We start from the raw sequence: 17801 nt of genomic DNA on the forward strand, positions 1-17801 counted from the left end.
CAGTGACACTAGCCTCCTGGGTGTTCCATAAACAATATACTCTGTCCCTCTGGCTGCTTCCATGCCTGGAATGTTCTCCTTTCTTCCCTCCAAATACTGTCCTCCCTGGCTTCCTTTAAATCCCAACTAAAATCCCATCTTATACAGGAAGCCTTTTTTTAACCTCTCAATTCTAGTGCCTTCTCTCATTATTTCTCCTTTCTCTTCTATGTAGCTTGCTTTATATATAGTTTGCATATTGTCTTCCCCATTAAAATTGTAAGCTCTATGAAGGCAGATTGTATTTTGCCTCTTTTTGTATCCTTTGGGGCTTAACAGAGCGCCTGGCACATGGTAGGCACTTAATCAATGTTTATTGATTGATTGATCAGTCTGGCCCTGCCTTTTTTCTGGGTTGGGGGCACTTTTGCTCTTTGCTTTATGTCTGCCCTGGCTTGTCTTTTTCTCAGGGTGATCACAGGATCCTGATTATCTTTGTACAGTCTGAACTGGATGGAAAATTCTCATTTTCTTTATCACTGTTCCTTCTGGTATGATTTTAGAGCCTTAATGGAATGAGGGGTTGAGGGGCATCTGGGCTCATTTGGGTACTAATATATTATTATCTTCTCTCTGTTTATCACTTCTAACCCTCTACATACAAACCAAAGCAGTCCTGATGACTCAGGGGCTAAGAGTTAACCCACAATGGCTAATGGGCACAGACAACCCAGTTCTGACACCAGGGGCTACTCACTACTTTACCTGGTTCCTTACCCCTGAGAAAAAATAATCAGAGCATCAAATTAATCAGAGCCACTTTGATAGAGCTGCAACCAACAACAGAAAAATAAACTCCCAAACTGTGATTTTCCTTTTGGAAGCAAATCAGTGATTAGTATTTAAGAATCAAAATGATGAAAAATAAAGAAGGAAATTTTTAGTTTGGTGTAGAACAAAAACAAGCTACAGAATTGATTTTAAATTCATTTCTAAAGAAAAAGTGAAATCAAATTACAAAAATTAACCCAGGTTCTTAAAATTTAGCTTATTTAAAAATCACAGAATTTTAGGAGCTTGATAGGATCATCTTAGTTCAAGCCTTTGATTATATAACTAAACTTTGTAAGGATTAGAAATGTTATTAGCATTATTTTTATTTTAGTTCAGCAATTTTTTTTACTTTTTAAACACTATATCTGATTATTTTTACCTCATGATTTCATAAAACACACAGCCAGCACTCCACATATCCATCTTGTAGCTATAGTATCCATCTGTAAGGAGACACTCAGGGGCCCGGTACCAACGAGTAGAAATATATTCTGTATATGGCTGCTTAGAATAAACACTTCTACATGACCCAAAGTCACCTAATTTCAGAAGATCCTGCTGCAAGGAAAAAATAAACGTTTAAAGCCCAAATGAAATATATCTTATTCTGTAGCTTCTTTAATGAAAATATCTTCAAATATGTATTAATGTGAAAATTATTGAGATGTAAACTTATTCCAAAAAAAAATCACAGGGGCAGCCAAGTGGCTCAGTAGATTGAGAGCCAGGCCTAGAGGAATAAGGTCCTGAGTTCAAATCTGACCTTAGACACTTACAAATGACCCTGGGCAAGTCATTTAACTCCCATGCCTAGCCCTTACCCACTCTTCTGCCTTGGAACCAAGATGGAAGGTAAGGGCTTAAAAAAAGCCAACTGTAAGTCACTGACCTTGTTATTATTGACTGATGACATAGGGTTTATATTTGTCAGACTTATAAATAGATATTTACAATTACCCTCCAATCTTTAAAATATTTAAAGTCATCCTAGAATGCTAACAATGAAATACACACAAAAACAATAGATTCCCTCATAACTTCAACAAGGTATCTGTACACTGTAGGCCAGGTTTGAAAACTGGGCTCTCTACCCAATAGTCAACAATCACCTCACTTCCCTCACAACTTGGTGTTATTACCCACTGAAAGTTTTTAAATGTCACAGCAACATATACAAAGTGATTCACAAGACAAATTTTTAATGTGTCCCAAACAGTGAGATTTTTCTGGCATTCAGACTAGAGATATTGACTGGACCTATGATTTTATTAATGTAGGTAATGCCCAGATGAAGTCACTCTCCCTACCAATGCAGGCTGGCACAGTCTCCGTAACTTAGGGAGATCTGACTAATGAGCTTCTTCACAGCCTTGAACCTAGCTCTTTCTGGATCTGAAGTCAGCTCATCTACTATACACTATATAGTGCCTCGAACTAAAAATATATGCAATAATACAAATTAACATTAAAAGTTTTTCATCAGTTGGTATGCCTTAGTAGTAAACGCCTATATTTTCTACTCCTAATAAAGAATCTATTCTCCGCCTATAACCTTCAAGATGACATGGTCTCTTAGGTAAGACAAAACTTTATCTAAATCTAGTACCTAGTAGCATTCTACTAGGCAAGCACAGAACTGTTTTTGTTGCTGTTTTAACTTTTTATGCAGCAACATCATTAAAAAGTCCTCCAGCTATCTGTTTTCTGTGATCTTGAATGCTTGGCAGAAATTTCAGTAGTGACTTCTGGGTTTCTTTTTTTTTAATCCTTACCTTCCATCTAATTCAGGATAAATAAGAAATAATCTAAAAAGGGAAGACACTAGAGAACAGAGGCCTATCTGCTGCCAAAGGATGAGTCTGGCTAAATACTGAATGGATCATCAAGAGAATTTTTTGGCCAGAGTGACCCATGAAATAGCAAAGGGTGAGAAGGTATGGAGGGACTAATACTACCAATGAAATAATAAATCTATTCAAGTATATAATTTTGTGTATCTTACTACCCTGTTAGATTGTAAGCTATTTGTGGTAAGGTACCATATTTAAATTTCTACATTACTCCAATATTTGCTTGCCACACATAATGGACACTTAGTAAAAGGCTGCTGAACTGAACTAGATCTAAATGCTCAATTCTCTCAGATTTAAAATTTTCTGAAAATTGAATACACCAGCAATTACTTTGGGCTATAACACACAGAAGTCTGAATTCTTTGTCAAGTCCAATACAGTTTTCTTACACAAAACATCTTACCTTTATTAATATGTTTTCTGGTTTCACATCTCTGTGAAATATTCCATTTCTGTATCAACACAAAAGGGAAAACAGAATTAATCCAAATATCTAAAATATTTTTAATGAATGATAAAAATTTTTGCAAAACGACACAAAACCCAGTGGCACTGCTCATTGGCTACGGGAGGGGGATGGAAAAAGGGGAGGGAAAGAACATAAATCATGTAACCATGGAAAAATATTCTAAATCAATTAATTAAATAAAAATGTTCAAATAAAAAAGAATAAAAAAATTTTTTTGTGAATATATTTGTAAATTGAGTCACTTACTTATGCATGTGATCAAGAGACTTACACAGCTGGTACATATAGTTCATTATTTTCTTTTCTGACAGTGGACGCCTTCTCCCTATGCAGAAGAGACATAACATAGCAACATGATTACATCTTTATTGAAATAAGAATAAGAGCTTACAATTTGAAGGAATATTAAATAAAAATCCATCCTCCTTCCAAAAGAACATATTTTTGTGCATTTATGTGTAGTATATAAGCTATGTAAACTTTACAACAAAAATACAGGTAAAATTTAGGCAAAGTTATTTAAAATTCAAATGTATTTACTTCAATTTTTCAGTCATGACTTCTAATTAATAATGATATTTATGACACTAACAGTTTAGCTTATCTTAAATCAGAGCACATATCCCATCTTTCATTTCTTAACCCGCCAAATCATGAAAAATTTAAAATGTTTATTTGCATTTTTTTAATGTATTTTCACTTAGGTTTGATAATCTATATTAAAGGGGTTTTAACTGATATAAAAACAACTGTAATGTTTAATCCTTTAGTAGTTATTTTTGTTTTGTTTTTAATCATCATGGGACCAGTGCCTTAGAACAGCAGTGCTCAAAGTGTCTTGTCCAAAAGTTGAAATGAGCTTTTTTGACATAAAGTTCTACTTACGAGTGTGGTTCCTTGTTACTTTAAGAAATGTTACATTATTCATGTCATTAATGTACCATGTCTACAAAAAAAGCTATTTTTAACCTGAGAATTCTAAATGTCATGTTCTCTCTAAGTAAAAGTTTTATAGTCATCTTCATGTTAATTGTCTACATATTTTCCCCCTTTAAGTAATAAACTCCTTGAATGTGGGTTCTGTTTTGTATTCATTTTTTTAATTCCAACATGGTCATGTACAAATAAATGTTAGTTAATCTGAATTTTTGGTTTGTAACTTATTTTGGTATTAAATGATTCTGTTTTTTCTTGCATAATTAAAATAGTAGTAATGATCATAAAAAACATTAACAAATGATTTAAATATTTTAAAACATCAGTAACTAATTTGAATGTGATACTATGTCTGTATTTCAAATTACTTGTAATATATTTCCAGAATTTATATGAAAACTAGTTAAGAATTAAACCAACACTCTTCATATTATGGTAGTCTCAAAAATTTGAAAATATCTATTATGAGGGACTATGGGAACCAAGGGGTTAAATCCCCCCAAACTCTTTTCCCCTCTTCTCCTGACATTCCTGTAAAAAGGTCATGAAAAGGGCACAACTGCGAGAAAGAGTAACTTTGAGTATAATGATGTGAAAGCAGAGAGAAATCTCCTCCCTGGGTCCAGAGGCCAGGCTCTAGTCCAGTGGTTCCCAATTTTTTTGGCCTACAGCCCCCTTTCCAGAAAAAATATTACTTAGCGCCCCCTGTCACATATTATCACTGCCCCCTTAGAGTTATTCACCGCCCCCAAATGCACTTGTGGCCATCGCTGCTCCCCTGGATTGCTGCAGCACCCACCTGGGGGCGGTGGCGCCCACTTTGGGAATCACTGCTCTAGTCAAAATTGTTGACCATTTGCTTCTCTTAATGAGCTACTTTGGTAGAGTAGGTAAATATGCACATTGCTTCTGGCTGAGAGACTGGAACAGCAGAAGCCTAATAGAGGAACATGGTGGAATAAATCTAAATTGTTATAAGCTTGCCAGTGTGGCAATCTCTTCTCCCTTCATACTATCCTACCCCTCAGTCCCAATGTGGGACCCCCAGATCGCAATAATCTATTAAAAAGTAAAAAGACAGCACTTTTTACTTTGGTGAAGTCAAAAGTTGCAGAGAGCACAGCTCTCTCCTTTTACTCCAACAATTAACTAAAACGAGCAGGGGATTGAATACTGTCCAAGAGATCCAAAGAGAAATATCAGTAAGATCCTCAATCCATCCCTGAAACTACAAAAACTGGAAGAAGGGCCCTGTTGTACAGAAGCCAACAGAAGCCAGGTAAATAAACCAAAAGCCCAGGGTAGCACTCCAACTGGAAAAAATCACAGAAGAATAGAAGTCCTGGGGGTAATGAAAGACCATGGCAGTGCCCACTGAGTCAATGCAGAATCCTAATCAGGGGTGCTAGAGGAACTGGAAGCTAAAGGCAAGTATCTATGAAAGAGAAATCGGGTCAAAAGGGTAAGGCAAGTACCCAGGTAAGAGGTCAGGACCCAACCACCACATTTAAGAGTTTGGGAACAGTGATCCCTAGCCCTGGCACAGTCCAAAATCATGAAATGAGCCTGATAAAACCAGAAAACTAACAATACTTAAATAAAGAACTCTTAATTTTATAAATGCTAATAGAAAAATCCAGAACAAAATAGCAACCCCACAATACCTATAAGCAAAAGTTTCAGAAGAAGAAAAAATAAAAATAGCTTGATCACAAAGAGTATCTGGAAGAAATTACGCAAGAAATAAAAAGCAGAATTATAAATAAAATAAGAGCTCTTGAGGAAAGAACTAGAAGGAGAATAGTTTTGCAGAGAAATGAGAAAACCTTACCTAAATAGCAGGCTCCCTGAAATGAATAGAGAAAACTTGAGACAAGAAATATTAGAATACAATTCAAAAATTGTGCCTGGAACATAGTATGTACAAATAGGTTAAGGAGAGACTGGCTTATGAATCCTTGGATTTTTTTGAAAATCATAACAAAAAAAATCTTAGATACCATATTTCAAGAAATCATAAAATAAAATTTCCTAGCTTTATTAGGACTAAAAAGCAAAGTGAAAAAAGAAAAGAATCTACCCACCCAAAAACAAAAACTACCAAAAATGTCCTTGTCTAAATCAAGAACTTCTAGTCAAATTAAAAATACAGCAAGCAGCTAGAGAAAGAGACCCAGTTCCAAGGATCATACAAGACTTATGTTGCTAATATAAAAGAGAGAAAATACTGAAATACAGTATCCCAGGTGGGAAAAGATAAAGACTTATAACCAAGAAAAACTTGGCCTATAAAACTAAATAGAGAGAGAAGAAAAACGAAACCAATCCTTTGCTGGAATAGTAGACTTTCAAGCATTCCTGATGAAGCACTAAATTGAGTAGAAACTTTGAAATATAAAAAGTCAAGAGGAATGGATAAAGGTAAATACATAAAACCAGGTGAAAGGGGCTAGATCCATGTTGGTGAACCTATGGCACACATGCTGGAGGGGGCTGCTCCCTTCCCCCTCTCTATGTGAGCCTGAGGATATTTCTCTTATGGCCCACCCCTCTGCCCAGCAACCTAGGGGAGTGCTTCCTCCCTCCCCTGTCTGGGGTAAAGTGGGGGCCTCACATAAGGTGTGAAAGTTACAGTTTGAGCACTCAGTCTCTAAGGTCTCTAAAAGGTATACCATCACTGAGCTAGATGATGAAAGGTTTATATGTTCTAACAGGGAGAGAAGATAAATAAGAGGAGTAGGGTAGAGAAGACTATGGCTTTGTTGTACCATGGTTGAGGTAAAACTATTTGGCATAACTTATGCCCTGGCTCCTGCCCTTGGCAGTCCCACCATGAGTCACAGGAGAACAGCTATTGCTGTAGCAAGGATGATCTGGCCACAGCCTTCTTAGCTAAATATAAGAGGTGGGAATTTTAGGCTTCAAAAATGATGAGCACTTTAGCACCCTCCATATCTGTAGCATGTCTACCTCCCAGCAAAGGGAGTGAGGAGCAAAAAGGAGGAAGGTAAGCATGTCAGATGCCATGGATAGAATTATGAATGGAGAATACTACGAGAATTATGATCCAATAGATAGTTTTACAACTATTTTACAAACGGATAGTCAGAAACAGAGAGAGTCTGTAAGTGACAAAAAGCACAAATGTAATACATAAAAGTCCTTGATGCTAATTCACAAAAGCAGGAACAGAAAGAAAAATACAAGAATTGGAGAGATGATAGGCAAGGCAAGATGAAGAGCCAAAAACAAAACAAAACAACAAAGTAAGTAAGAGGGCAGCTAAAGAAGTTTTTGTAATGTTGAAGACTTCTCAGGGCACTGATTGGGCTCATGTGGCTTAGCTGTGTGACCTTAACCCTAAGACTAGCAAAGAGGTCAAAATTATCTTCTGAATAGATCTTCAGTCCTAATCTCCCTCCAGTAGTGCGCTTTCCACCCCACCCCAATTCCTGAAGAAAGGCATAATGACCACATTTGATTGCAATATCTTCAACTTATTCAGAGAAGCTATTTGCAATAATCGGATTATGTTCGGAGGCTTGGAGGTAAGTGAGAAAGAATTGAATATATTATTTTCAGAATGATATTCAGCTTGCAAACCCATATTCTCAGGGTAAAGGTACCCAGTTGGCACCCCAGCTGAGAGGGGGATATGGAGGAGTAGTTTGTTGACAGTTTAATTAGAGGATTCCAGGGCAAGCCTGAGAAAGTACAGAGGCTTCTGATTTAAGGGCAATTAGCAGTTCAGTTACTTATCTCATGAGAGTGTTGGAGATGTTAACGCTCCTTGTGTATATTGTGGTATTTCACTTCACTGTACTTTGAGCCTAGCCTACACGATTAGTATGTAAGTCTTACCTCCAGACAAGGAAGCTGGACAGAGGAGGGAAGGGGAAGTCTTGCATTAGGATTTCTATAAAAGATCTGTTCTTGCACCCAGGCATTTGCATTTGCTGTCATGAAAAGAGATTTTCATGAAAGGAATAAAAACTGCTACCTTCCTTCACTCTTGCTTTCTGACTCCAGTTTATTTTCATAAGTGGAGAATTTTTAGGCTTTTATTTTATCCCACTCAGAGGTTTTTTGAGGGACCACATATTATTGTCTTTGCACTTGATCACTCTTTGAGAATACATGGTTTTTTCCCCTTGGCATTTCATAGTATCTTGACTTTCTGAGCATTATCATTTTCAACTGTACTGATAATAAATTTTTCTTTCAAACAGTATTTTTTTAAAAGGGAAAGAAAGGAAAAGAGAATACTCTAAAGCAATAAGGGGAAACTTACTATAAATTTCTCATAATCGAGATGTGCTAAAAGACAACAAAAATAAAGGGGTATGTGGAACAGAAACCACATGGGGAGCATCACTCTTTTCTGAACCTAAAAAAGGAAAATCAAATACATATACACAGTTTGGTGAAGTAATACATGAAACACAACAGGGAAATAGTTAGAGACAATGAAAGAGAAGCTAAGGATTTAAGGAGAGTAGAATAATGAGGCAATAATTATAAGCAAAATAAATGTAAACTTCAAAGGGTGGGCCATAACTGGTGACTGAAAGGTAATAACCAGTGATATGGGTTTGGGTAAAGGTAAAAAAAGAAGAGGGGAAGTGGAGAAGATCACATCAACTTTGCATCCCTAGTAGTGCTAATCACACCTTCTCTTTTACTACCTTCTTCTCTGTCAGGAGAAGGGAGTCAAAGAGAGGGGAGAGTATAGGAAGATATGAGAGAGAGAAATACACAATTAGCCCTTATAACCATGAATATGAATGGGAGGAACTCATCTATAAAAAAGGATGGAAGGGATAAGAAAAATAATCTAAGAGCAGATTTAAAAAAAACATACATAAAACAGTTTCACACAGAGTTAAAAATGAGGGCCTGGCTCAGAATTTATTATGCACAGATGAATTGAAAAAAAAAAAAGCAGGTAGTAATCATAATGTCAGACAAGGTAATAATAAAAACAGACAACTGAAAGTAACAAATACAAAGGTGATACTATGCTTGAAGACATCATAAGTAATTAAGTAATAGCAATACTATATTTTTTCATTGACACAGCATCTAAGTACTTAAAAGAAACGTTAATTAAATTTCAAGATAAATAGCCTTCAAAACTTTAAGTTACTTCAATGTTTCTCTTTCAGGCCTACACAAATTTAACAAAGATGAATAATACAAGAGATAAGGACCTGAACAGAACTTTAGAAAAACTAGAAATGATATCTCTTAGTAATTACCAAATGGGAAGTGAAATAAACACACACATTTATCATATTTCCAGGTATAAAACTTTTATGAAAATTAACTAGGTTCTAAGATATAAAAATCTCTTAGACAAATTATAGCAAAGCAAAAATACTAAACATTCCCTTTGCTAGCAATAACATAATAAATATCACAACTAGCAAAGGCCCTGTGAAGCAAAAATTGAGAAAATCAAATTGATTTTATTCTATAATTGATTTCATTTTCTATCACACTACCAACATTTTGTGTAATTATTTAAGTCAGATTTCATTTGTCTCTGAGTTAAGTTTAGAAGTTGAGTTTACTCACTAATCATTTTTCCTATTCTAATGTCAAGGAAATCTATTATCTTTGAAGGATGCATGTGGATACCAGGGAGTCTGGTCTGTTATTTCTGCAACACTGGCTGTCCGTGAAGAAAGCCAAGTCTGTTATTTCTATGACACTAAGTAGCCAGACAAGTGATCACCACCAGGGAGTGATTAAAGGAAGCTTTTGCTAGCCTTGCATTCCAAATTTCCAGCCAATCACATTGCCCCCCACATCGATTCTAACTTTGTAACAAATCATACTGTTTTCCTCATCTATCATGCCACCTTCTAGTTTTTGGATGTTCCTCTGTTACCCATAAAAATAGTCAATCCTCATTTCAGTCTTTTGCTTGTTGAGAAGCTAAAGACCCCATTTGCTGGCCTTGTCAATAAAATGAGCATGCTTGGAACTTTATTGCTTCAGTTTATCTTAATTTCAATTGCAACAGAAGAAAGGACTCACATTTTAATGGAGTAAATAATTTAATCATAAAGAATTGTTAGGTTAAAGAACAATTCATATTAACAAAATATTATTTCATCAATGAAAGGACAACAATGAGACAATATACTAACTTCTTGGATGCAGACAACGCAAATCAATGGGGAAAATTTAAACCTTTAATCACTTTTGTCAGCAAAAACAAAATAAAACAAAACAAAACAAAACAAAATCAGATCAATAAACTATTCATGCAACTAAAAGTAGAAGAGCAACAAATTTATAAAACCGACTACGATAACAAATCACCAAAATAGAAATTAAAAAAATCAAAAAGATTAGCAAAATTAAAAGCAAAATAGAAAAATTGGTAAAAAACTAAAATAGATAAGATAATTGATTAGCAAATCTGAGAAAAATCAAATTAGCAATATCAAAAATTAACTCAACAAATGATGAAGAAATGAAGGAAAATATTACTCTGCCCAACTATATGCAACTGAGTAACATTAAAGAAATGTATCAATATTTATAAAACTACAAAATAAATTAATAGTACAAAAAGTAATTTCTTTAACCCAATCACAAAAACAGAAAGCAAAGGAGCCATAAATTAAAGCCACGGGAAAAATAAAAAACAAAAACCCTCCCAGGACAAGAAGGATTTATAACTGAATTCTATTAAGCATTCAAAGAGTAATTAATTCCAATATTATATAAACTCCTTACAAAAAAATATAAAAAGGTATCCTTCCATGATATAAATAAGTTCTTGTTCCCTCTATCAGAGAAAGGAAGTATGGAGAAAGAAAAAACAATGACCAAAATCACTAATAAATATCAACACAAAAATATTAAAAAAATATGAGCAAAGAGGCAACAATAACATTTTAAAAGATTATACACTATATTGAATTTATACCATGGATACTGGTTGGTTCAAAAGGAAAACTATCCACATAACCGACCATAATAACAACAAAAATAAAAATTTTATTATCTCAACAGTTACAGAAAAAGCTTTTGTCAAAATAGAACAAATTTCTGTTAAGAACACTAAAAACCATAGGACTGAAAAGACCTTTCCCTAATGAATAGTGTCTATTTAAAACCAAGACCATGAGCATTATATGTAAGAGAAAAATCCTAGAGATCTGTCCAATAAAATCAAGGGTAAAGCAATTATGTCCATTATCACCAGTATTATTTTAAATAATGCTAGAAATGTTAGCTATGGCAATAAGACAAAAATAGAAACTAAGGGAATAAACATGGGCAAAGGAAAAAAATAATGATTTCATAAACTGCAGATGATATCATGGCCTACTTAGCCCTAAAGATTCAACTAAAAATTCTTTAATAATTTTTGTAAATTAGTAAGGCATAAAATTGATTTAGATTAGCATCTCACAACATATACCAAAGTTAGCCTAAATGCATATATAGTTAGAAATATCTTGAATCCCTTAAAACTGCATTACCCAAACGTCCTTTCTGTATTACCTATAATGCTTTTCCTTTTGTCTATGTTTGCCTGGTCACGTTTTGTATAAGTTCTGAGGCTATACTTGTTCTTTCTCTTTTGCTCTTGGGAGCGGGCTGGTTAGTACCCTTTTAGTTAGCTTTTTATGTTAGTTTATTATTAATAAAACTTTATAAAAATATGATACTTAGTTATTGAATATTAATTTTTAAATCCACATGTATATATACCCAGGTATAAAATATTACATCGAAAATTAGTCATGAATACACCTAGAAATAAAATATCACATCAAAAATTAGAGGACCAGAGCAAAGATATTACTACCTTTTTTTTAGAATCAATATTAAGTATCATTTCCAAGAAAAAAGAGTGCTAAAGGCTAGGGAATTAAAATTAAATGACTTGCCCAGGTCACCCAGCTAAGAAGTGTCTAAGCTCATATTTGAACTCAGGACCTCCCATCTCCAGGCCAGACTCTCAATCCATTGAACCACCTACCTGTCCCCAAAAGAAATACTTTTTAACAACTATGTGTAGGGGAAGAGTTCTTGATCAAATAAAGGATAGAGAAAATCAAAGGCAATAAACAATTTTACAGAAATGAAAAAACTTTGCACAAATAAAAAAATTTTTTTAATTAGAAGTAAAACAATTAGCTGTGGGAAAAAATCTTTGCAGCAAGCTTATCTGATAAAGTTATAATAGTCAAGATAAAGAAATGAAGCAAATGAATAAGAATCTTTCCCCAATAGATAATGATCAAAGGATATGAAGTCAATTCTCAAAGGATGAAATCTGAGCTACCAATAACTATAAGGAAAAAAATGCAACAAATCACTAATGATTGGAGAAATCCACACTAAAACAACTAGAAGTATACCTCACATTCATCCAATTATTTTTTTAATTACCAATGAAAGGAAATTTATAAATTATGGAAGGAGTTGTGGGAGGACAAGCACACCAAAGTTAGAATTATAAATTGGTTGTGCCAATACAGACAAAAATTTGAAACAATACCTAAAAAGTCATTAAATTGCACATACTCTTTGACCCAGAGATACCACTACTAGGAATATACCTCCTCAAAGAGATCAAAGAAAGAGGGGAAAGACTCATATACAAAAATACTTGAAGTAGCACTATCCCATTAAGTGGAGAGAAGTTAAACAAATTATGATCATAGAATATTGTTATGACATAAAAAATTATGACAGTGATAAATTTGGAGAAATCTGAGAAAAATTGTATGAACTAATGGAAAGTGAAGTGAGAAGAATGAAGAGAACAATTTAGACAATAACTTTAATATTGGAAAAAAGATTTTAATCAATGCAATGACCAACTATAATGTCAAAGGACTTATTACAGTGAAATGTATTTCCCACATCTTGATAGAGAAGTAATGAAATTGAGGCAAATATATTTTTGAACACGAGTCATTTTTTTTTACCTACACATATTTTTGTTTACCTACACATTTTTTACAAGTTGTTTAGTTTTTGGAAAAAAGGTAGGAACAACTGATAGAAGAAAGATATTAAAAATAGCAAGATGATAAGAACCCCAGTGAAACACTTCAAAATCCAGAGAAAAGAATAGGAGGTTCAAAGCAAAATGCAATAGACAGTTTTGTAATTAACATGGTAATATATATTTAAAAGACTGTTAATGAAGATTCAGTTTCATGTACAATCCACTTTTTTTATTCTTTGTATTTGGAAATTGTTGGTGCTGTCAAATTCAGAATAAAAAAGAAAGTTAAAAGAGAAATCAAAGCTTTTTTAGCTATACAAACTATATCTTTATGAAAGAAATAGAAAAGCCAAATTCTTCATCCTTTAGTTTTTAATAATTGGTGAAGAAGCACTACATTTGGGTATTTCTCTTCATTTCCTCCATTAAAACTAAATGGAGGTTTGAAAAGCAAGCTGTTATAAAGAAGATTTATAATGGGGATAAAATATTCAAGGAACTCATCTGGTCAAGTTATTGACTATTAGATTAGAATCAGACTCTCAGAGGTCATCCAGTCCAACTTTTACCAGTGCATCCCTTCTACCAACCTCAGCTTCAAGTGGTCTTCCCTAACTGCAAAATTGCCCATTCTACTCTTGTTCAGTTCTGATTTCACAGGATTCTTCGTTATGTTGAACCCCAAAGTGCTTCCTTGTAACATCTACCCACTAGTTCTTCACTGGGTTACACAGAATATTTGTTCTCTTCCATTCTCTCTTTAGATATTTTAATACGAGAAATCCGTTTCCCCTAAATTCTCACTTTTCCAGTCCAAATACTCCCTGGTTAGTTTTTCTAAAATAAGGACCAAGCTTTCTATAATAGAAGAACCCTATTTTGAGGATTCAGGAACAAATAAAATATAGTACCATTATGAAATGTTTTAGTTCTAATACTTAGATGCAATCAGCTCTTGTCCCTGCTAATTTATTTGTGGCTACAGATGTTACTTTACAGCAAAAAATTTGCATTAAAAGTATTCCACAGTGTTTTTTAAATCAGATCAACAACATAAAGAAGCCCACTTGAAAATAGTATCATCCACTGATGCTTTTTAGTATATATATATGATTAAAAACTACTTTTATGGCCTACATCCCAGAACTGTATGTACACATACAAAGATATCAATAATGACACAATGTCACCAAGACAGAACTTTAAGTTGTTTTTCCATGGTGGAGATCAATTTATTATTATTTCAACCATACTCCAATGACAAGCAGCAATCCTTGGGTAGAGAACTGATCAAGATTAGGAATGATCTGCATGGACATGAACCACAGCAATACTCACTGATAGATATAAAGATGAATACAAGATATTGATCTCACTAGTATCATCGCCTAATAATTTTCAAAGTCAAATAATTCTGGAACCATTACCATTTATTAAAATAGTCATATAACTATAGTACATTCTGTAAGGTCAAGTCGACAAGCATTATTAAGCACCTACTATATGCCAGGTGCTGTGCTAAGTGCTTGTGATACAAAGAAAGGAAAAAACCATGGCTGCTCTCAAGGAGCTCCTCATAATAGAAGGAGACAATATGCAAACACCTATGTACAAACAAGACATATGCCAGATAAAATGGAGAGAATCTCAACAGGGGATTATGAAAGCTTTTAAAAAGGTAGCTAGGGAGCATCTGGGTGACTCAGTGGATTAAGAGCCAGGCCTAGAGACAGGAGGTCCTGGGTTCAAATCTAGCCTCAGACACTTCCCAGCTGTGTGACTCTGGACGAGTCACTTAACCCCCATTGGCTAGTCCTTTCTGTTCTTCTTTCTGCCAATACGTAGTATTTATTCTTAGATGTAAGGTAAGGGTTTAAAAAAAAATAATAATGTTTTTTAATAATGTTTTTTAAAAGGTAACTAAACTTCATTTAGAGTCAAGCATCTCAAAGGGAATAATGAAAAAAATGGGAAGGAAAAGGGCCAAGCAGTACTAGATTGCAAACTATATTATCAAGAAACTAAATGGCACAGTGCACAGTTGGAGTGGGCAAAGACCTGAGTTCAAATTTTGCTTCTAATACTGACCAGCTGAATGACCCTGGGCAAGTCACTTCACCTCTGCCTGCCTCAGTTTCCTCTTCTATAAAATGGGGGTAAAAATAAATAGCACTTACTTTCCAGGGTTGTTGTGAGGATCAAATGAGATAATATTGTAAAGCACTTTGTAAATGCTAATTAATTATTATTAATCATCAATATTATTTGGTACTTGTTAAAAAAACAAAAGGATGATTAATAGGATAAATCAGGAAAACACACACAGAGACAAAATAACCTAGTAGGATTAATATTTGATAACCCCAAGATCTCACCTAATACGGTAAGCATTCACTATCAGACAAAAACTTCTGGGAAGCAGTCTAACAGAAATTAGGTTTAGCCTGATTCTATACAAAATCCAAGTTGAGAAGTCTAATAGATAGCTGGATACTTTTGAGCCTGGAGGTTAGAAAGAGATTAGTGCTGGGCATATAGATCTGAGAAATCATTTGCAAAAAGATAATAATGGATTCCATGGAAGCTGAGGAGATGATTATGTAAAATAGCTTAGAGAGAGAAGAAAGACCAGGATGGAGTCTTGATGGATACCCACCCTGGGCAGGTATGACCTATATGAAGATCAAGCAAAGGAGACTGAGAAGAAGCAATTGTACATGTAGGAAGAGAACCAGGACAGATCAGTTCTCTGTCCTGATCTTATCCTGATCAGGAAACCTAGAGAGAAAAGTCAAGGAGAAGAGGGTGAAAGGTCAAGAAAGATGAGGTCTAAGAAAAGGTCATTAGCTTAGCAGGAGATATCACTGATAACTTTGGAGGGAGCAATTTCAGTAAAAAGCAGCAAGCTGTAGAAGAACGATCATTGAACTTTTAAGTCAGAAGACTTGGGCTTCAGTCCTGGCTCCACTACTTGCTAACTTGCTAAACTTTTTTTTTTAAACCCTTACCTTCCATCTTAGAATCAATACTATTTATTGGTGCCAAGGCAGAAGAGTGGTAAGGGATAAGCAATAGGGGCTAAGTGACTTGCCCAGAGTCACACAGCTAGGAAGTGTCTGAGGTCAGATTTGAACCTAGGACCTCCCATCTCTAGGCCTGGCTGGCTCTCAATCCAATGAGCTACCCAGCTGCCCCCCAAACTGTATGATGTTGAAAAGATCACAAACTTGTTGAGGCTCAGTGTACTTAAACTACAGATAATACACATAATCTGTTGGCATCTAGGAGCCAAAAAAAAGCAATATGTTCATTACCTATCCTCAAAGGATTGTTGCAGGGAAAGTGCTTTGTAAAATATAAAATACTAAAAAATTATGAGCTATTCATTCCAGAAATAACAGGACCTATGATTGTTAGGCTTTCTGTATTGCTTATATTAATTTTGTGGAGGAACATAATATTAGGTTAGGAACTTATGCAAAGAGTATATGTAAATTGGTAAAGCAGGACTAAGAAAATTCTCAGCAAGAGTCAATTATAAATGAGTCAGGACAAGATAGCTAGTATTGAACTCGGGTAATATGACTCATTATAAAGCCACCACCAATCAATTCCAAGGGTTTCTTAGCCAGTTTAGGCTAGAAAACTAGTGTAGGCTAGCTAAGAGCCAAGACCTAAAGTCACAGATGATCAGAGCTAGTAAGGGGCTCAGAGGTGGCCTAGTTTCAAATCTACTCAAAGCATTTTCTTTACAACATCTCTCTGTTTACAGATCAACCCATCCCATTTTTAGAGATTTCTGATCATAAGGAAGTTGAAGAAGAGGATAATACAAAGACAGATTCCAAAAGTTGATATGAGCTGCAAAAGGCAAGAAACCAGGTTAACCCAAATATATAGATAATACAATTATAATTCTTTTTGGAGCTAAGTGTGGGGAAAATATTATATAAAAGAACAATTATCTGAAAATTGAGAGTTTTGCAATGAAATGGCATTACAAATTAACAAAGATCTTATTAAAGATCCAAACACAGAAAGGTATATTTATTTTAAGAAATTAGATTGTTACATTCTCGATTTTCAAGAAAGACATATAAAAGCTCAAAATTCCTACCAAAGTAATGCTATTCTCCTAGCCCTTGGAATGTCATTCTTCCCTTCTTTCCCTTATCAAGCAACACCTTTTTCAAGGCCCAAGCTCAAGATGCCTGCTCCTCTAGGAAACCTTCTCCATCTACTGAGATTCACAAAATGTTCTCTTGTTCCTCCAAACTTGTATTGTATTCATTGCTAGCACCACAAAGCTTAGCAATTAGAATCAGGGCTGGAAGGGTCCTCCAGATCATCTAACAGAACTCCTTGATTTTATAGTTTGAGAATCTAAGATACTGAAAGATGTATTCTTACCCAAGTAAAGCAAACGAGTGACAAAGCTGGTTTTATCAGGCCTCCTGACTGAACTAAGTGCTCTTACCTCTACATCACAAGTGCAACTGTCTATTATTTCACCTTATTTTAGTTTTGCCTCAACAAGGATTATAAATACATTAAGAGCAAGAATCTAGTCTTATACTTTCTTTATATTCTTTATATTCCTATGCTATTAAACATATTACTAGATACTTTACTTATTGAGTGACTGTTCTCCCATTTCAGAATTAACTTATCCTTTACCATCCAACATATCCAATAATCTAAGAGGCTGTAAAGAAACATAAGAGAATAACTATTTGTTGTAAGACAG

At 34.6% G+C, this 17801-nt stretch overlaps 2 protein-coding genes across 2 annotated transcripts in view; one reads left to right on the forward strand and one right to left on the reverse strand.

Moving 5' to 3' along the window:
- The window catches only part of WDR20 (WD repeat domain 20), a 160865-nt gene that overhangs the window by 128198 nt on the left and 14866 nt on the right, over positions 1-17801 (forward strand). The gene's annotated exons all lie outside the window — the stretch shown is intronic.
- The window catches only part of MOK (MOK protein kinase), a 77750-nt gene that overhangs the window by 25569 nt on the left and 34380 nt on the right, over positions 1-17801 (reverse strand). The window contains exons 5-7 of the mRNA XM_044664620.1: positions 3382-3460; positions 3070-3118; positions 1193-1371 (exon numbers count right to left, since the gene is read on the reverse strand). Of these exons, the coding sequence (XP_044520555.1) occupies positions 1193-1371; positions 3070-3118; positions 3382-3460 (307 nt within the window). The remainder of the gene's footprint in view (positions 1-1192; positions 1372-3069; positions 3119-3381; positions 3461-17801) is intronic.

This window comes from Gracilinanus agilis, chromosome 2 (assembly GCF_016433145.1).
Source record: "Gracilinanus agilis isolate LMUSP501 chromosome 2, AgileGrace, whole genome shotgun sequence".
In the NCBI taxonomy this organism is placed as follows: Eukaryota; Metazoa; Chordata; class Mammalia; order Didelphimorphia; family Didelphidae; genus Gracilinanus; species Gracilinanus agilis.